At 39.7% G+C, this 20,198-nt stretch overlaps 3 protein-coding genes across 9 annotated transcripts; 2 read left to right on the plus strand and 1 right to left on the minus strand.

The window, feature by feature from the left end:
* Nucleotides 1-45: 45 nt before the first annotated feature.
* Nucleotides 46-5,309, plus strand: LOC111250374 (eukaryotic translation initiation factor 4E-like). The gene is made up of 4 exons (XM_022805529.2): nucleotides 46-513; nucleotides 3,010-3,316; nucleotides 3,525-3,704; nucleotides 4,339-5,309. Exons 1-4 carry the CDS (start codon nucleotides 326-328, stop codon nucleotides 4,684-4,686), a joined length of 1,023 nt encoding a protein of 340 aa, XP_022661264.1. The 5' UTR covers nucleotides 46-325; the 3' UTR covers nucleotides 4,687-5,309.
* Nucleotides 5,292-9,263, minus strand: LOC111250375 (uncharacterized). Of its 2 annotated transcripts, none has more exons than XM_022805532.2 (4): nucleotides 9,132-9,263; nucleotides 8,536-8,692; nucleotides 6,674-6,831; nucleotides 5,292-6,170 (listed from the first exon to the last, which is right to left on the minus strand). In XM_022805532.2, exons 2-4 carry the CDS (start codon nucleotides 8,639-8,641, stop codon nucleotides 5,517-5,519), a joined length of 918 nt encoding a protein of 305 aa, XP_022661267.1. In that variant the 5' UTR covers nucleotides 8,642-8,692; nucleotides 9,132-9,263; the 3' UTR covers nucleotides 5,292-5,516. The 2 variants fall into 2 exon arrangements, with proteins under 2 accessions (XP_022661267.1, XP_022661268.1); XM_022805533.2 differs by lacking the exon at nucleotides 9,132-9,263 and adding an exon at nucleotides 8,940-9,097.
* A 760-nt stretch (nucleotides 9,264-10,023) lies between these two features.
* LOC111250377 (protein D2-like) lies at nucleotides 10,024-20,151 on the plus strand. Of its 6 annotated transcripts, none has more exons than XM_022805544.2 (4): nucleotides 10,024-10,253; nucleotides 13,454-13,556; nucleotides 18,475-18,733; nucleotides 18,927-20,151. In XM_022805544.2, exons 2-4 carry the CDS (start codon nucleotides 13,497-13,499, stop codon nucleotides 19,145-19,147), a joined length of 540 nt encoding a protein of 179 aa, XP_022661279.1. In that variant the 5' UTR covers nucleotides 10,024-10,253; nucleotides 13,454-13,496; the 3' UTR covers nucleotides 19,148-20,151. The 6 variants fall into 6 exon arrangements, with proteins under 6 accessions (XP_022661279.1, XP_022661281.1, XP_022661275.1 ...); XM_022805546.2 differs by lacking the exon at nucleotides 10,024-10,253 and adding an exon at nucleotides 10,392-10,571; XM_022805540.2 differs by lacking the exon at nucleotides 10,024-10,253 and adding an exon at nucleotides 10,901-11,230.
* The last annotated feature ends 47 nt before the right edge of the window (nucleotides 20,152-20,198 follow it).

Here is a 20,198-nt window from a genome sequence, read left to right on the forward strand (position 1 = left end):
GGTACGTTAAGGGAACGAAGTTTGGTCACATAGAAATCTGCCATTCTGTTCACAGTTCTAGTCAGAGATAGATGGTCGCTTAATGAATGCTAAATGTTGTGGTTTTGAAATCTTATAGAATAGAAGCTGTACAGACAAGCGCCTGTCGTAGGGGTCGACGAATGACTACAGGTTGCAGGGTGTGTGCTAGATTGAAGAAGAGCTCAAAGCTGAGATACTTAATTTCCTTACTATTGGTAGGAGTGTTAGTAGGTAGCACCAATAGGTGTTTCGGGATAAAGGTACCTCTCTTGCTAAAAGCAGCACTTGAAGAATTATATTTATAATGGCCAAAAAGAAGAGCCTGAAGAAGAATAAAAGGCAAAAGTCGACCATAATGGAAGTTCCAACTATCATGCCAGACGTGGATAATCTTCCTCACATGCCGACCAACATGGATCAATTGGTACCTTCAGTAAAACGCGAGGAACCTGACCTGACTTTGGAATTCGACGACTGTGGATTTACGGCAACGTGAGTATCAGCTCCAATATTACAGCCGCGTGTCAATGCCAATCGATACAAAAAGAAGTAAAAATTAAAAATACAATATACTAAGTTATTCAAGCGCTAGAGCCTGCCAGCGGTACGGAAGCTGTTTTATGAAAAAATCACATGAAACGAGAATGAATAGCTAGACATCAAAGAAACGTGTATAAATTATAACTGCAGGGTAAGCATTTCAATATTATTTCAGCTATGCACCACAGTTGAGAATGACGTTTTCGGTAAGATGTTGGCTCTATATATACTGACCATGTTGATGAAGATCGGCAGTGTTAGAGAACATAGGTTTAATTCAGATAGCTGTTGAAAAATGTATGTAGAATTTTTAAAGAATGAAGTATTATCGTTATTAGGCCTACATAGTAGGAGAAGGCAGATTGACTTGTTATGAATGTAAAAAGATAAAGGGTCTATGCGGTATTATAGATATACGCATGTATGTGAATCGTCGGTCACGCCACAAGAAAGCTATGTAACTTAAAATGGTCCGTAGTAGACTCTGGCTGTTTGGAAAAGAAATGTTTTTGGTATTTTTGTTAGTCGGCTTTGTGACTGGCGTTATTAGGAAAATAATTTGTGAAAGGTACGGTATTACTGCATAAAATCTTTCAGGAATCTTTCTTATATATATATATATATATATATAATCTATTATTTTTTCTGTCAAACCAAAAATTCAACAGAAGCTAGGTGTTTGGTTATTCGAAATTAAAAGTTTCACCTAAAAACTGCGGTTTGGCCGAATTGTGGCAGCAAATTATCAGTCATTTATGTAATGATAGTGACTCTGTACGGCCTTAGTCCACACTCAATTTACTCTCTCGCCAAAAGGAAAATTTTTGGCCGGTTATTAAGGAGGTCGTCCTGTCAGTTTTTCAGGTTCTAATTGCTCTCAAATATATTGTTACGACTTTTATTAACCGGTAAAAAGTCGTCGGGACTAAATTGGATAATATAGCGCGTACAAAAAAACCTTACAAAATAAGTCCTGCAAGGCGGCTTTAACAACCGTTGCCATATGTGGTCTGGCATTATATTGGAAAAGAATAACTTAGCTGTAATCGTACTGTCAATTCTGTTGGATAGTCTTATTAATTTGGTGCAGCTGGACTATATACAAATCTTTATTTTTCCTCTTATTTTTCCGAGTCAGTTCGCTGTGCATCGGACCTTTCCAGTTCCATCAGTCGTAAGTCATGGTCTCCTTCAGGTGGGGATTTAGTTTGCCTTCGGCTTGAATCTATGTCCTAGACCTTTTAATATTTCTGCTTCATCTTAGGCTAAAAACATTACTTCTCGTTATCCATAACAGTTGTTTCTAACCATATCCAGGAAACGCACAATATGTTGAGAAATATTAAACATCGATGTTTCTTTGTACTTTTCACCTGGTTTATAAAATACCCGAATTCCTATTTTGCTAGAAATCCACCGAGCGAGAATGGCTGATAACAATCGCATAATCGGTAGTTTATCTTCGCAGCCAATCTAAGAATTATTTATCGGCCGCCTTGTTTTAATGGTGCCTTTACCTATTCTCTACATATAAAAGACTCCACGTAGTCTACCGAAGCGAAGTGCACTGTACAGGCCTAAAGTGCTATTTCTGAACTAACCATATTACCTTTCAGTAGTCAAATGTGAGGTCCAGACGATGGCTGCTTAAGTAACTTTTTGACATTAGTTAAAGGAGAAATAAACCGTTAATAACTTTTTTCTCACGTGTTAAGTCTATCTTTGGAGATTAAATAACAAGTCCGGCTATCACAAAACGAATATGTACCATAAAGAAAGCGTTTTCGAATGCTATGTACAAACAAGAAATAACTGAGAGGTAAAAACGAGAATAAGTATATAACATAATAAACTCATTACATTTTGACTAACCTAATACAAGATAGGTTTTAATTTTCCTACTCCTAAAACGAACGAACGAATTATGCTTAGCTATAATTTAGTCTTCTATTATAATCTTGACTTATTACAAATGAGATATAGTGTAGTAAGAAATAAGATACTAATGCACATAGAAAATATAAAATAACGATTGATACACCAATATTGTCTGCATACCTAACAAACCAACATTGCCAGCCAAAGTTGTTGAAAATAAAAGAAACGCAGAAAACATCTCTTTGACAATCACAATAGCAATGACTCGTACATATAGTTAGCTTAATATATTTGATGTGTATATATTCTCTTTTTGATGTCGATCAACACTTGGAACGATAGCTGAATATACATTTCTTCTGTTATACGACTGGAAAAGCATACTTTTTTTTGGTTCTGGCTAAGAAAATATTACACCTATATAATATTGATCCTTGAGATACGTTCGTTATTGGCCAATAAAGTTGGAATTAATAGACGATGATCATAGTGAAAATAGTAATCAAAAGTTGTCCGTGAAAATATCCAATGTTATACTTAACTGAAGTCATAATAAGTCAATTTTTTCAGACCCGATCTGGAGTATATTACCGATGATGATGTCGTCGTACCTAGTTCACCTCCGCCCATCAAGCACCATCACGATGGATCGGGTGATTCGATCCTCCAAAACCGATTCATTATCAAGGAAGCAATTGTTCCACCACGATATAATAATGAAGTCGCGACTGGTATATCTGTGTCGTTCAAGGATATCTCCGAGAGTGGAAGAGATCAAACGACAGAGGCTGAAAAAACGTATTCCTTTAAGGAGTCAGCTTCAGAGGCGTGCACCAAGCATCCTTTACAAGATGTATGGGTCTTCTGGTACTATCAAGTAAGTAGCCTTATTTGGAATGTACCAGATGGAAAACCTATCTTCCATCTGGCACTTTTATTTTTGCTCTCGGTGTCCAGTACATACTTGAAAAACTAAATATGCTTTAGGATGCCGCACAGTTCAGTCTGCACTATTTCAGTGTTTTGCGTGATCGTCATATTAAAATTCCCATTTCTGATAATGTTGTCGCGTTTTCTGCTTGTAGGGAGACAAAAAGAAATCCTGGCAGGAAAACCTTCTCCGACTTTGGGAGTTTGACACCGTTGAGGATTTTTGGGCTATGTACAACCATACGATTCAACCGTCGAATCTCCAGCCTGGCCGTGATTTCAATCTTTTCAAAAAAGGCATCCGACCAGAATGGGAAGACGTCCATAATACTGGGGTTAGTTATTTGATGTTGTGAGACTCTGCCAATATTTTATTCATACGAAGTGTTATTTTTGCGTATTGGCGAAGAATGGATTTGTGACTTGTAGCAACATTAGTCTTGCATATGTGTATCGGATGCGAAAGTGAGGAATGTTTTTGTGACTGGGCAGACAAGACCAATTTAGCATTATCGAAATATCAATATGACTATATATATATGATCTGCAAACTGAGACATCGAAATGCAATTTTATGTTCATTCTAGGTTACAATATTATTTTTGGCATCAAAAATAATACTGATCACGTGTGTCACTTTAAAATTCAATATCTTTAGTTTGTTACAAGTGTACCTTGTCAAGCGTTTTTGCTTGGACATAAAAATTTTTTAAGGAGGACGGTGTCAGCAAAATAAGTTTGCCACAATGGGACCCCATTTATATATATATATATATATTACTAGTCAAAACTACTTAACAACGTATATGCATGTCCTTGGTAAGAATTCCTTTACAGGATCTGACTCTTGCCACAAGGCATCTACGTTTGGCTCAACTTATGCCATGATGATAATAGTAATTATCCTTAATGATAATTAAGAGTAATTTTATTGTAATAATAATCTGTTTAGCCTTCTTGTACTTTTAGGGCGGCATGTGGTCGATAACGCTACGTGAGCGTCGTACACGTTCACCAGAAATGGACGCAGTATGGACCGAGGTTGCTATGTTGCTTATAGGAGATCAGTTCGACAATCTTGCTCCATCTGTCAATGGGGCTACTTACTCCGCACGTAAAAATCAGGACCGAGTTTCGCTCTGGGTGAAAGCCGATTTCGACCGTCATCGCGATGAAATTCGGGCGATCGGTGAACGTCTTCGGAAAGCGGTACAGTTTGCTGGAAATAATTTTGTGCTTGAGTACGCGACTAGCGACGATTGGAAATATAAGGCTGGCCCCACAGTCAACGCTCGAATTATACTTCACTTGCAGTAGTAAAGGGCGGGTGGTACTAGCCAGCTATGAAGCTAACTTCCACTCAATTCCAGTCCGGAGTACCGATGCAATGTTTTTCTACAACTACGGAGGAAGAGTGTTAAGTTGCTCAATGTAGTGAAATCGCGGATTATGCACGGAATGTTCATGTTGTACACAAAGCATTTCGTACCTGGCGAGCAGAAGACATTGTCCTTCAATGAGAACAAAGTACAATTAGCAGGGCCGTTTTGTTCCATTAACGACGACCTAGAAAATTTCGAGCGATAACGACCACATAAGAATCTCTAGCCACTGTCGAGTATTATCCTACCCACCCTGTCCTAAACGCCACCAAGTAACCGAGGCGAATCAGTTTGTGCTTCGCATGCGCGCTTGTGTGTGTATGTGAGGAAAATACCAAATTCAAAGTTATTACAAAAGATAATTGTCTTTTGTAATAAAACAGATAGAACACGAGCAAGTGTTCTTGATACAGAACAAGGATGTCACTAATTTTCAACTCAAGCGTACTATTTATCTAAATATTAAATACAAACTGATTGACGTTATTAGATAAGTCAAACACTGTTGTACTTACATAATAAATTTCAGTAAACACAATGTTGTACTGGGATATATCATGTGCGTGTCCTTTTTTCGCTTTATTTCGTTTACGTCTTAGTAAGACATGACAGCTATTATATACAATAAACAGATGTCACACTTGACACACTTGTGACATTTTCCCGCCATTAGTTTGACTCAACCTCAACGATTAGTTCGTTATGTTCAAAAACTGTGAATCACTTGGCCAAAAGCTAGTATTTTGTTTCGCTACAAGAATTTCGCTACAGTCCTTGAGGCCCCATCTGGCCACCGATTCCTCCTATTCCAGCCATTCCACCCATTGGAGGTTGTTGACCCATCATGCCACCGGGTCCAGGTGGTCGCATACCCATCTGACCTGGAGCATTCCCCATTATGCCTGAACCTCCGTACTGATCATGGCCAATAGGAACGCCCTGTCCCATAGAATTTTGCTGGCTCATAGGTCCCATACCAGACATTTGGCCGCCACCTAAACCTCCCATTTGACCTTGCTGTCCCATTATAGTTCCTTGTTGATTCATGGGTCCACCCATTTGACCCTGGCTTGGTGACATTCCCATTTGGCTGCCCTGCATAGAACCGCCCAAAGGTCCACCTGGACTCTGTCCAATCTGTCCTATGCCGCTTCCGCCCATAGGACTCTGCATTCCACCCATTCCCTGAGGACCCTGCCCGCCTCCCATAGAACTTTGACTACCGCCCATCTGGCTTTGAGCTCCCATTGCCTGACCACCCATAGGGCCTTGCTGTTGTCCTTGCTGGCCACCAGCCATCTGCGGTGGCATTGGTGGATTGTGCTGCGCGTCTTGCTGCAGATGAGTCTGTCGAAGGCGCTCCAGCTCATTCATTCGCGACCGGGCATGTTCCAGACGATGTAATGCCATATGAAACACCTGTGAATAAAAAATGAAAACCGCGAAAATTATATCATATAAATACAATGTGATACACTGAGGTAAACGTCTTTCAACAGAAGTATAGCTAAATCTGTGTCTCCTCGCATCTTATAAAATATATGTGCAATTATTAATACCACATTATTTAAACACTTATGCTTGTGCGTAGTATTTGAATTACAGTCATGCAGGCGGAAAGAATCAAGTGCTCCACTTATGCCAGATTGTAGATTCGATTGCATCCAGTTGCTTTTTATGGCAAGGATGAAAGTCGCTAATTAGGAAAATTGCCGAATGCGCTCACTGACTGGCGAGAAACACGGTCAAAGCCAATCGCCTTAAGGTTTTGTCATATAGGTAGGGCTCAAGGTTATTATTAATAAGAATACATATGTAAATGGTTTTCTTCACTCATCGTGAGGCAAAATAAGGCAATTGATGCTTTACCGGGATTTTATAAAATCAGTGTATGGACATCAATATCACTAATTCTATTTTACCTTTTGAGCGGCGTAACTGCTGCCTTCGTGAGGTTGAACCGTTGAGACCTGAGTAAGATAGATGATGTGCTTCGACAGACCATTTTCGACTCCTTGAAGTGTTTTGATGAAATTTGACGCATTTGACTCTACTTGTTTCATTGACGGCTTCTCTTTGCCTACAAGAAATCGGCCAGCATAAACAACGAAAAACTACGGTCAACATTAACATAACACAATTAATCCGAATCGACAATTTATATTGGGAACAAAGTGCATATAAAAATGTTCTTTGCAAATCATTATGTGCAGAAATAATTTTTTAAGCGTTTCTTTTATAACATATACTAGTCCACATATTAGGATCAAAGAAAATTGGTTTCTAATTCTGATCAGCAGGATTCAGAACAGCAACTTAGAAAAAAACACAGGTTTTTATATTAACACATATATTGTACATAGTGTTCTTAGAAAGTACAAAAGGTGCCACTCAATCAACGTATTAATCAATGTGATCCTTAGACCCTCCAAAAAAATTTTATCTTTAGTGAGACGCAGAAATACCAAATTGCTACAATACTTGTGATAACACTAAATTATAAACATATAAATGTCTCGGACAATTCTCTGTTCATAAAAAAAACACACTGATTGACGATCACACGGTTTTGAAATGATAACATACAGTAAGTATAAAGAATCAATTCCGAAGTTTTATAATACGGGAATCAACGATAGGGGCGAGCTGTAGCAGGATTAATGTTTTAGAATCTTATAACGTAAGCTAATGATTGATAAAATACTTTTCAGTAACCGGTTATTGTTTAATAACCCATTACATGAAATTGCTGGCTAATATTATATTTTAAAACATATTTATACTCGAGAATAGATAAACAAGCGCAATTCAAAAACAGAAAAAATATGTGACGCTGACCCTAACTAATCACATTGTCGGACGAATAATGCGTTTTCCTACTAAAATAAGGGATACGTGGTGGTCTACGTCCGAATCCGAACGTAAACACACTTCATGATGGCAAAGGCCAGCCGTCTGAGAGAATGCCTAAGGTCAAGTATCGGACGCAAAACGTGAAAAACAAATCACAACAAAGTCATTTACTCTGATAAGCATTAGTACAGAAAATATTATAAATGTGTCTCATAGTTTGGTAAGCAAACAAATAGACATGTCTCATGTATGCTTGCTATAATGTGAGCAGTCAATTTTTAATATAAGCATTGACATTCATTAATAATAATAAAAATCAGCTTACACGTTGGTTATCATTACACATGGCTTCGTCAGCGTCCAGCAACATTCAATGAGAGGTACTAACCAGCACTGGCTAAAGAGAACATACGTTTTTCTATAAGGACCTTGAAACTGCCTTTATTCCTGTCCTCTCCCTGGATTCGAATATTTAACCGGTGCGATAAAAAAAATTATATACTAAAATATCGCATACGAATTCGACATCATTAATTTACAATAACATTCTACCACTTAACACGTATGCGCGTAATGCCTACTTGATTTTTTTCCCTTACTAAGTATTACATATATGTAAATATTGCCTTTTCTATATTCCACTCAATGAGCTTAACTCATGGAATAAAGTAGCTAAAAGCGAAAACGTTTAATTTAGAGACTTCTGTCGCAACCAGCACGTTTATGTTCTCCTAAATGGCTCACCGAAACATGATGGTCGTGTTCGTCATTTATTTGGTACCAGTGTTCGCTAAAAATAAACAATAAACAATCTTCACTTAAGGTCGTCTACATACACACGCGCGGGAGGAACTCAACTGAAGACTAAAAGAAAATGCCCTCAGTACGGAAGCCAACTGTCAGACTGGTGCATTGTTGTAACATTACGAACCGAGTTCTACGAGTGCGAGTCCAGCCGATTGCAGAGCCCCAGCCACCTCCTTTTCGATGTCGTCCAGCTCCTTGAGCTTGATTTTCAGGTTCTGTGACGAATTCATCTTGCCTGCTGGCTGAGGAGCTGAGGTGGCTGTGGCGTCCCCCAAGGGGACCTGTAACCATGACAAACAACACAAAACAAATCGCACCGCGATAAGTCAATATTATCCGTGGCACAAAAACGCACCACTGCACGCGCAATACCATCAGGTACGTTAGTTCTAGTCAAGTAAAAGGCGTGTCTTTGTCTCTGCCTCTATACGAATAAGATTCTTCGTATCTCCATATAAGAACTTTGCTTCTTATATGAACACGATAACAAACACCTAACACATGATTGCAGAATAACCCACTTAATACCTCTTGTTTAGACAGAAATTATTAGGCGAATACAATAGACATTTCGAAAGTGCGTCAAAATCCGTCTATCTCCATCATCTCTAGACGGTGATCTCGGACTATAAGCTAGCCCACTTCAGTGCTTCCACCACAACAGTATTCCTCTTTGTTGGCAAACAAAAATAGGGGGGAAAAGAACGCAAAATGCCTTACAGTCGTGTTTTCCTTTTTCTTCCGCGTCTTGTCGGTCTGCCGGGACTCCGGAATAATTATTGTTTACTACTACGGTGATGCGACTGAGCACTGGAGGAGGGCCGACTTTCGCTACCATCAGCAGCAGCCGCACAACAAAGAGAGGGCAACACACAGACGAGACTTAGGGCGGGCACGCCGCCAACAGCGGCGGGCTTCTCCAAACGATAGCGTAGCTGAGAATGAAAACGGACCATATACGCGCTAGCAAAGAAATACGGAATTGAACGAGCATTGGCTAGCACGTACCGCCAAAAGATGAACGAACATTTTCTGCATGTCCGTTTAAATAATGATAACAATCTCCACTTACTTGTATTGTGTCATAACTCTTGTCGTCATCACCAGTGTTAAGCGGTTTCTTGTATGTGACTCTATCTATTAATGAACCGACAATCTACGCGGAAAAGACGCGTTTGATTTATTTTATATGCAGATATTTGTCCTCAGTGCCCACCAGCATACGTACTAGCATTGTGGAAATGTTTATAGTAGCATACGTAGTGCCAACACATACCCGAACAGGGTCAGACAAAGCCTTGGCATAATTCAAACCGCTAGTTGAAAACTAACTCCCTTCATATGTACATAAATTCTGTGTACTCCATGTCGTTGGCGGGACTCCAAGCAGCAGCGGCTTCCCCAACCCGTAGTCTCCAGCCAGAAACCGCCAATTGTATTTAACACAGTTCCCTGAGCGAGATCGGCATCAAAATGGCGTCCTCGTTGTACTTCTTTATCAGCTATGCCAGCTCTGCTGGCCAGCATATCTTCTGCTAAAGCAGCAAAGCAACTAAATGCTTGCTGTGATCCAAATGCTTAGAGAGGATTGCCCCTTACCTATCCACCCCTTTCTTCTCTCGTTGCCTGAGTTTGTTCTACCTCTTCTTAAGCCGGCAACCTTACTAGCAGTCGCTCGCGGCATAAGAGCGGCCAGTGTTACATGAACGGATAGAGCGGCGAATGCTTCACACATGTGCTACCCCTTAAACACTGCAAACGTTCACAGACTTCATTGAGTAATACGGCTGTCAGCTGTATCGCTCCGACTCGGTCATTACGGCCAGTGTGAGCGTATATCAGGTAAGTCTCTATGGAGAACGTGCGTCGTGACAGAATCACCATACACACCCGCAGTGTGAATACACACAGAAATACGCTGACGCAGACACTGTAGAGTTGATTCAGTAGAGGTAATTACGGGCGCATACGCACACAGCAGCTTGTACGTACGGAAAACAGAAAGAGGGCCGTATCGCCAGACAACGTTGTTGGACGATTGCGTGCGTCGCGGCGACGTAACATCACCAACAGCAGTCTACCGAATAAACTGCGGTAGACGGTGAGCCACTGTGCGCGTCGGACGCAGAGCGGCAGCTACGACACCGAACAGCGCCCATAGTCAGTGAGCCGCTATACATATTACAAAGTGTGATGGGGTGAAACGATGAACGTTACTGTTCCTGCTCGTAGTACATTGAAACGAGGAAAGCTAACGTTTTAAGTAGCGTCTGTGTGCATTGACGTTGGGGTACAGTTATAGTTACCATTGTATGGTGTATATACACACGGATACACACACACGCGCACTGTAATTATTTCTCCTGGGTCGCCATGGTTTTTTTAGCAGTATTAGCCTTGCTATGTCTGTTGGTGCTTCCCGTGCCCGTTGGAAGCATTAAGCTTAGCATGAACAAGGTGAGCTTGTGATTGCTGCATTGCTACGGTTGACAGGGAGAATTGGGATTAGGTCTGGCCACCGACAACCCACCAGGCAGGCAGGCAGGCAGGCAAGCAATCAACGAGTGTGTGAGCGGTTGAACCCGTCTGCGTCAGCTAACAACAACGGTAGCGACAACAGCAAAAGCGACCGCGTCCCGTCAGTACATCTCTCCGTGTTTGTGTGTTAGCCCGGGTCGCGTCGGCATCTAGCTCTCTGTTTGCCAAAAACGTGTGTCAGCGTATCCTATCATAGCTCGCTGCAGCAGCGGCGTTAATGTCAGTGCGTTCTTCGGCATGGAACAGCAGCGACCCGACGACGGGGACAACATCGAGGAGTAGTCGGTGTCTATTACCGTAGAATACATACTTAGTGATTATTCTAGTTGTATCGGCCTCTAACTAACTGCTAGCTACTAGCTAGCTAGTCGTTAAGCTTTTGCTGGAGGGTTTTTCTTCTTTCGTGTTATATGTTACACTTCTAATTGCTGCCGCTTGTTGTTTGCTTAAAATAAAATTCTCAAAGTGATAGTAGCAGCCGGAAGCACAAAGTGGAGCTCATACTAGGAGCACGTCATAGTTGCGTTGCGGACGGAGCGGTGATTGAATTATTGGCGAGAAACTAAACAAACAGCGGAGTACGCCAGCTCAGCATCAGCAATAAATAACTACTTATCGTAGCTTCGACCTCTGATGAAGTTTAACTAACTTCAGCCAATGCCTTAGCAGTAAACCATGCAGCTTTCAAAAGTAACCGTAATTGTTGCCGGGCCCTAATTATCAGACTAGTGGCTGTAGCGGCCGAGAGGGACAATCCTTGGCGTCGTCATCGGCCCTGCGTGAATGGAAGACCGGAAGTCGTTAATATTTTCAATTCAGAAAAAGAATTTCCTTGTAACGCTTCCTGTATTGCGGTTCTTAAAATTATTATCAGTGCAATAGTGCTACCGCTGCTGCAATTGCGATTAAGTACCTGCTATTGTGAATGACGTAGAAGTACATGTTCGTTAGTGAGAAATTGTTTGTTGTTCAATAAGGATTTTGTATTCGTTCGGGCTTTTGCTAAGCTCGTGTCTCTGCCTTCTTAGAAACTATAAATAATCCTGTTTCATGGCCTTTTTTGTTTCTAGTGTTAATCTATGCCCTCCAGTTGCTATGAAAAGTCTTAATGATTGTTAAATGTTTTTCAGTCAGTGTTCAATGTTCGAAACAATGGCTAGCGTTTAAAACAGTGGAAGATAATGAGTGTTCCTTTTGCAATGCGTTTGTATGCATATAAATTTTTGTAAAATGTTGATAGTTAATACACGAATCTAGCTTATTTATTGTTCCTAGCAGTCTGGAGCAGGATGTACTATGACTAGGTGATAAGTCGAATCGGACTGCACTTTAGAAACACGACACTTCCTAGTTTCCATAACCAGCTAAATAGGTTACACAGTAACGAGTGAATGGTAGATGTAGAAATCCTAGTCGTCGTGGTCACTAACTCTGCTGACCAGTATCCTTACCGATAACTGGCTGTGAATATTGCACAGTTTTATATCAGTCACACATCTTAGCTAAATATAAAACACTTGTTATTATTACTGATAGTAATATCGAAACGTGAACATAAGATTCCAGCCACTAATAGATTTTCTTTACGGGCGGCACAAATGCTAGATCTACCCCTCTATTATGAACGATTGATTGATATTTGCGTAAGTTTCTTCTACTGTCGGCGTGACGAACGTGACCTGCAAGTGTTTGAATGGCAATCCATGATATAATTGATAGTCAATTGAATTATAACAGTCGCTCATCTATAACACCTTTTATCCTATTATTACTCTTTTATCCATAACTCCTTTTTCTGCGAAGACTTCTACAGAGGTCGTCACATCGTGCTGATCTATTCACTCCCCATTTTTTTCTGCGATAAAAAACGGTCGAAAAATGCTTTCTACAAGATAATGACTTAAGCTAGGTACTGTTCTAATTCTAAAGCTTATGAAAGTTTATCGTGTCCTCATCGTTACTGTTGTACTCTATCAACATGCTAAAAAATAGTAAGATAGAACACGTTACAAGAGTACCCTTTATTTATTTCCAATTGACAGATGACTTTTTTCTGTAACCTTGCGGTACTGGTATAATATTTCTTTGTGTCGTGCAATACAAATGCAAATCAGTAAGCGTCATATCTATAGAACACACACACACGTATATATATATACGTGTGTGTGTGTTCTGATTAAGGGAGGGTATTCGTGAGAAAAGCAGTCCTCCAGCTCCATAGATGCTAGTCTGGTAAGCGGTCAAGCGGACAGTCATCTGAAGTTGTTGGTCGGCTTCTGGCAACTTGTTGGTATCGGCGCTCCGTCAGTGAGCCAAAGCAACAGACGATTGGTTACTGACGACGTTCTTTCTATTGATTCTTTGGGCGCTGTATGTGTATCGAGGCATCGAGAAGCAGCCCTAGTGACAAAAACAACGCTTTTTCGTTTCGATATCACCAGAATGCTGGCCAATATGGGCCCCATTTATCTGTTTCTAATTATCTGGGTGTGTGTACCTTTCAGTTTGCTAGAGAGCGTTCGCAGTGATTCTGGCTTGAAGATCGCGATGGATGAACATAAAGTAGTGCCGGATGTTGTCGATAGTGTCCCCGAAAACATTGTTGAGGTAAGTGCTATTTAGCAAACGAGCTAAGGCGTCGATGACTGGCAACAGTGGGTGACAGTGTAATTGATAATCTGTAGTTCCGCAATGACATTACAGAGGCCAACTAATAGAAATTTACCATAAGATCGATGATGGTAATGACGTGTGAAAAACCGCTTTCGCGGTTATTCGTATTTTGTAATCTGTAGTTTACAAATCGTAGCCTGTAGTTTTTAGAACTCTCGAACTCCGAAGTTTGTCCTGCGTCCCGAGAGCTATACAAGCGAGCCCAAGTTCTAACAGAAATTTTGTTTAAAGAGATATTTATCTAAAAAAAATAATTTGTCTGTTCACAGCGCTGTATCCGAAGGACTGTAAGAGGCGGTACCTAAATCTTTAGTAGAAAATCAATTTCTGAGCCACATTAGACTGTCAAGGTACCGAATTGCCAAACTGGTCTTGCACTGCATACCTGAAACTGGCGATGGATAAATAAAACAATGTTGGATATATTGAAGAACAAGTTCCATTTGCAGTTTACACGCAAGTTATTAATGACTACACATGGTTTTTAATTCATAACATTGAAATAGCCACTGTGTCTTTCAAACGCGACGTGCGGTAATGCGCAAAAGGACCTTAACCGATTCCTTTGATTTTCATCTTAAGACAATATTTCACGATTTGCTAGTCTAGCCAGCAATTTCCATACTAATCGTCTTGGACGAACGGAGTATGTAGAGTTAATCATAAAGAATTCGATTTTATAAACACGTTGTTTATATGCTCAGAATTTCTAACGCCGCAGCACAGTCGATTGTGCTAGTGGATTGGCGAAGTCAAAATGGTAAGTTCGAATATTTCCTTTCGCAGTTTGCGACAATATACTGTATAGGTGTATGTATATATATATATTTTGCAAATATCCTATCTGAGTGAGATTAGTGATTTTTAGCTGGAAGCACGTTTCGAAGAATATGTTAGGTTGTCCAAAGTCAATTAGCGGTTAAAACATTTGAGTGATTTTGAAAGTGTTTAAAGTAAAACGCGACCTTTCATTAGATACTAAGTACACCTTTTTTCATTACTTACACATTGACGCTAGCGCTCTAGGAGCTTCCTACTGGCTGCGTGTTTGTCGTGTGTATGATGCGTGGACAACTTGTTTGAGAGAATCAATAGAAATATACACAACATCACTTACCGGTTCCTTTAAGGTATGGACCCAACCAAATTCGCGCGCATATAAGTTCAAAGAATCTAAAGACTCAAGCCATCGTTCAATTCTGTTTCCCTCGATTCAAGCCTTTAAAAAAAATAAAAAATTGAAGCAAAAAAGCGTGAAATGATGTGTTCCCCTCCGTATGATGAAAATTTAGAAAAAAAACATGACTGAAGCGTGGGGTCGTACGTTGTTAAGTCTTCGATTCACATTTCGTGCTGTCAATCTTCATACGCACACCCATAAGGTTCTTCGGGAATTCGAAATAATTTGCAGTATTCGCTCTTTACTTTTTGGGTAATCTTCCATATATATACTACGAAGACGAGCAGTAGCCTGAGCCCAAATCTATTTGCTAACATCGAAGTAGCATTCTCTCCTGACGCCTTTTGATCGATTTCATAATAGGTACCTCGATGAAGCCCATATTAAGCCAACACACTGTTCACTGAAAAGACTGCGTAATCACGACGACTCCCTTTTCTATTTGAGATCATAAATGTAGTTATTCCCTCCATGGTCTTCAGCTTACAAAGTCTTTCAAAATTTTCGGCTTGTTAAATAACTCTAAACAAAACCAATAAGCATTATAGTAGTAACTAGGTTTGTGTATTAAGAAACACGTGAAATAACAAAAAAAACTCATTAAATTTTCTGTGCGTCGTGGGTCAGATACCTATGCCGACCAATATTTTTTATCGATTCAAAGAATGCCAACTATAGTGACCCTTTCCACTCTATGCATGTCCTTCCGGATACGTGCGGCCTTGAATCGACTGATCGGTGCGCTTCAAAGTAGCATTTTTCGGAAAATTCGGAAACTTGTGATTTAACTTTGCCAGTAATAATTTGATTGTTAGAATATCGCGCAAAGAGGGAAAACTGTGTCGATGTGTGCTTATATAGCTTTCTTTTCAAAATTAATTAAACAAATATATTTGTTAGTGGTAATCATAATATAGAGTAATAGAAGTCATTGTAAACAGAAAAACATAGTTGCTTTACACAAGTATTTTGTTATCTGAGCATGTTGGCGACTAAAAAGGCGCACAAACTTCCACAGAGGTTTGGATTGAATAAGAGTAAGCAGTGATAAACTGTATTATTGCTCATTGGTCTCATTGTTAACCATTAAGGTCAACACACTTGGGTTTCCTGCGTCGCTTCGTGCTTTGGTAATGGCGATGCACTGTAGTAGCAGCACTTCCACCTATTACGGAGAAGCGCTGTAGTTAGTGCATCAGTTCGTTATTATCTAGAAGCCCAACTGTAAACACTCGGTATCGAGTTAGTATTTATAAAAAGGAAACTTCTCCAAGATGCAGTGAACATGCTCTCTGGGTTTTCTTCTGGGCTGGACTGAGCAGCACTCTTATTACAATCGATGATGCAATCGGATCTCAGAACGACGTATAGTACACGTTTAAAAATTACCGGTTAAAAATGGCGCGAATAACCACAATGCGTTATGATTATGGCGGCCTATATGGGTTACTAGTAGAAACTTGAATATCACGCTATGATCATCGATAATGCAGCATGGTGGAGGCTATATCTAACAAATGGTGGTAGCCAAAGCTGTAGCAATAGCTTAAGATGTGCAAAAACAAACTGAAAAATGCTTCAAGCATTTTGCTACGTGTTGGATTATTGTCATTGTTGTAACTGTTCTCCCTTAGTTAGGCACCCTGTATTTTCCTGCTTCGTTTAAAAGATTTTTCTCGTTGTATATAATTTATATTATCCAGTCTACTGGCAGTGTTTCCTTGTATTTGAACTCTGTTCTTTAACTTTATCCACTAACATAAACTCTAGGAACTAAAAAATCGGCAGGAATATATGTAAAACACTTAGTATATATAAGACATTTAACCGTCTGAATCACCACAGTGATTCTTTAGAATCATTGTAGCAGAAAATAACAAAGCTCAAAAGCTCCGAAACAGTTTGATATATATCTTTAGAACGGAGTAGAACTATCGAAAATCAAAATAAGTGATGTTCGAGTCAAATCTAAATAGAACAAAAATACAGCGGTTTATAAAAAGACTCGGAAGGCAAGTAAACTGACCAAACGATCTCTTGGTTTTGCTGACTGAGTATTATACGGTTGTTCGGGGCAAATTAGATGCTGAGAAAGATATTGCAAAATATCTAAAGGATCTTCAAGATAAACTAGTACGCATTATCCTTGTTATTCGACCGCAAAAATGTATTCTCTTTTTAGTGGCCAATTAACGTTCTATCTAATGCAGGATATGTAAATTACCTAAGTATGTGAAAAAAGTTTTTACTACCATCAATTTTTGTGACAACGTTATAATCTATAATTATTGTGGTGTAAGCTATTCTTGGCAACCTGAAACTTTTTTTCAGCATTCTTCACGAGAACTTGGGTTATTAAAACTGCAATTTCATCAACTTAAACGTTCGTATTGTACCTATTGAATTGATGCCACCTTTTTGAGCTTTTGGCCGTCTATACCATTTCATAGCATGGATGGAGGATCATTTAAGGAGCGCATGTTTAAAAACAAAGACATAGACAATGTGAATGCTTATTCAAATACCATTTCCGCTTCATGTTAACCATGTATAATATTTAAATGAGATCGTAAATGCTATTGATGTAAAAGATATGCTTATACTGTTTATTTTGGGTTATTCAACTGAGCGATCAAACACCCAATCACAGAGCAGACCACAAACTCATTGCGCAGGTTTGATAAATAGTAAGATAACCTGGATCATTAGATTAAGGTCAACTAGTGCTTTGTGTGTCTTAGCACAACGATCTCTGCTTGGTCGCTGTGACGGCAAAGTCGAGAGCCGCAAGAGAGGAGTCGGCAGACATTTGTGTCTTGTACTTACTGCGTTAGGCAATAGTAGTACTTCGCGCTACCATAGTTACGACATTCAGTGCGATTTGCGCCACCAAGTACTGGCTGGCGTTTGTTAATACATTGTTTGTCATTCTTAGCCCTGTCAAAAAGAGTGGACTGTATGTCTCTAAATATATCGATGCTTCCCTACACTGGGTAATGGCACAAATGACACCAACCACGCGCCCACTAAGTGTTGTGGCTAGGTGCGACTGTGGCATCTCGTCGTGGCACTGGGGACCCTACTGGGTTGAGTCTAACCCTCAATCGTCGTTTTCTGCATATAATGTCACTTCTTGTAATAATGCGACAGACAGCTTAAAACGATTTAGATCAGATAAACGCTTTAGGAAAGATAAACGGTAGAGTAGTTCTAAATTTGAGCTGAGAGCCGGTGATGACGAAACTGACTTCAAGCAGAATTGTTTACAATTTAGGTTCCCCTAGCGGAACCAATATGAGGCTTGCGACTTGATTAATATATTTCATACTGTTTGATTTAATTTCCTTCTGATTTTGAATGTCACAAGCACCTTGAGTTCAATACAATGACCCACATATGCAATTATCATAGTGTATGTAAGAAGTATAAATACTGATGAACAAGGATATAACTGGAAAATTCCAAAAACGTTGAGTAATCAGCAGGTTTAATAATTCATTATTTATAGGAGGGATTAGTCCATAGGCTTGAACGAGACATTACAAAAAAATACATTAATTTAATCTTTAATGGCGATAGCAATAGTAACAATAATAATATTAACAGAGGTGTTGAGGTACCACGGCAACTTCTCCCTGAATATAAAGCTTGCTTCCTTAATTAACACTTCAGGTGAACTACTCTGAAGGACGCGTTAATCTTGGAAATGTGCTTACGCCTACCCAGGTCAAGGACATCCCCAGCGTCAACTATACCGCCGATAATGACTCTCTCTACACTCTCTGTATGACGGATCCCGATGCGCCTTCTCGACAGACACCCAAGTACCGCGAATGGCACCATTGGCTAGTGGGTAACATTCCAGGCCAGCAGATAAGCGAGGGTGAAACTCTTTCCGAATATGTGGGAGCCGGACCGCCCAAGGGAACTGGTTGGTACTATACATTTTTAGCTATTTTCGACTATTCGAACTCAGTAATGTGTTTCTGGTTAAATGTTCTTTAGCATTCATGACAATAAATTACTGCTAAGATGACGCGTTACCGTTTTAGTATAACGTACAAATCTTCATTTATTAAACGTAAAATTTTATCAATTTTTTTGCTACTGCTTTACTTCGACAGGCTTGCATCGATACGTGTTTCTTGTGTATAAGCAGCCCGAGGGCAGGATCAACTTCGATGAGAAGCGGCTAACTAATCGCAGCGGGGATAACCGAGGTGGATTCCATATTCGAGATTTTGCAAAGAAGTACAAACTAGGCGAACCCATCGCCGCCAACTTTTTCCAGGCTGAATACGACGACTATGTCCCAAAGTTATACGAGCAGCTCAGCGGCGATTAAGTGGAAGTGTATCTGCTTAAACGGCTCCCCATTTTTGGAAACTTGCCCTCCTTATCGTCGCTCATTCTGTAAAGCCTATATATCAAAGTTACATCAGAGGCGAAAATGATGAAGAGTCAAGTTAAAGTGATAAAAGGCAATCACAAAATCGGAGGAACGAAAATTATTGCTATATGCGATATGTCTCTAGGTACTCGATGTGACAGTTCAGAAACGACAAAAAAACAAAAACAAATATGCAATGCGAAAACAACGCCAACAACAACTGGCTTCAAAAACGTAGTTATGCCCTAACAACTACGAACATGAGCAGCTTTATATGAAACAGAAGGCATAAGTTAATATTCATTGATCTACTATTATATATAACATCTAGGCTAATTTTTGAGGACCGGGCTCGAGTCCCTATCAGTTATTTTTCAGTTATGGGAGAGCGATTGTTAATTTCCGTTTTCCTGCTCTCAAAAGATGAAACACCAATAAAGGGTTGTGTTGGTAAAGTGTTGGCACATCGTGAATGTCGACTAAGTCGTTGGCATTTCTGAGGAAAAAGAGCGTAAACATTTCGTATTGTTCATCATGTAAAAATGGAGAAAGAAAAATAGGAAAGACGAATAATGATTACTTCACTGGTCGGTGATAGCCTTCGTAGGTAGAACACCGATTATCGGGTCTCAAGTATCAAATAAGCATTCTATATGCAGCAAATTTTCGATGCACTGCATCCTCTCATCGTAAATTATGATAAAGCACGAACGTGGAAATGGTAGCATACGTAAAAAGATACGCAGAACAGGTTCTATATTGAATCTATTAATCATGTCGCACCTGAACAGTACCGCGTATATAAATGTCTTTTTTACAAACGTAAAACTTTTTCCTTCCTAAGTAGTATCTATTTATTAATACTATATCATATATAATTGACGGAGCGTTTTATCTGAAAGTCGTATTACCGTTTTTATTAATAAATGACATCACCAGATTTCCTTTGTCTTAGTCGACGCTTGCAGTTTTATTCTGTGTTACAATAGCGTCCATATACTCTTAT

Source organism: Varroa destructor, unplaced genomic scaffold (assembly GCF_002443255.2).
Source record: "Varroa destructor unplaced genomic scaffold, Vdes_3.0 BEIS01000004.1, whole genome shotgun sequence".
Lineage (NCBI taxonomy): Eukaryota > Metazoa > Arthropoda > Arachnida > Mesostigmata > Varroidae > Varroa > Varroa destructor.

Coding starts and splice junctions, on each gene's coding strand:
- LOC111250374 (XM_022805529.2), top strand. CDS start 326: ATGGCCAAAAAGAAGAGCCTGAAGAAGAATAAAAGGCAAAAGTCGACC. Junction 514..3,009: donor GACTGTGGATTTACGGCAAC/GTGAGTATCAGC, acceptor CAATTTTTTCAG/ACCCGATCTGGAGTATATTA. Junction 3,705..4,338: donor AAGACGTCCATAATACTGGG/GTTAGTTATTTG, acceptor TTGTACTTTTAG/GGCGGCATGTGGTCGATAAC.
- LOC111250375 (XM_022805532.2), bottom strand. CDS start 8,641: ATGAATTCGTCACAGAACCTGAAAATCAAGCTCAAGGAGCTGGACGAC. Junction 6,832..8,535: donor ACTCGCACTCGTAGAACTCG/GTTCGTAATGTT, acceptor GATTTCTTGTAG/GCAAAGAGAAGCCGTCAATG. Junction 6,171..6,673: donor GCAGTTACGCCGCTCAAAAG/GTAAAATAGAAT, acceptor TTTTATTCACAG/GTGTTTCATATGGCATTACA.
- LOC111250377 (XM_022805539.2), top strand. CDS start 13,392: ATGCTGGCCAATATGGGCCCCATTTATCTGTTTCTAATTATCTGGGTG. Junction 13,557..18,474: donor TCCCCGAAAACATTGTTGAG/GTAAGTGCTATT, acceptor TTAACACTTCAG/GTGAACTACTCTGAAGGACG. Junction 18,734..18,926: donor CGGACCGCCCAAGGGAACTG/GTTGGTACTATA, acceptor TTACTTCGACAG/GCTTGCATCGATACGTGTTT.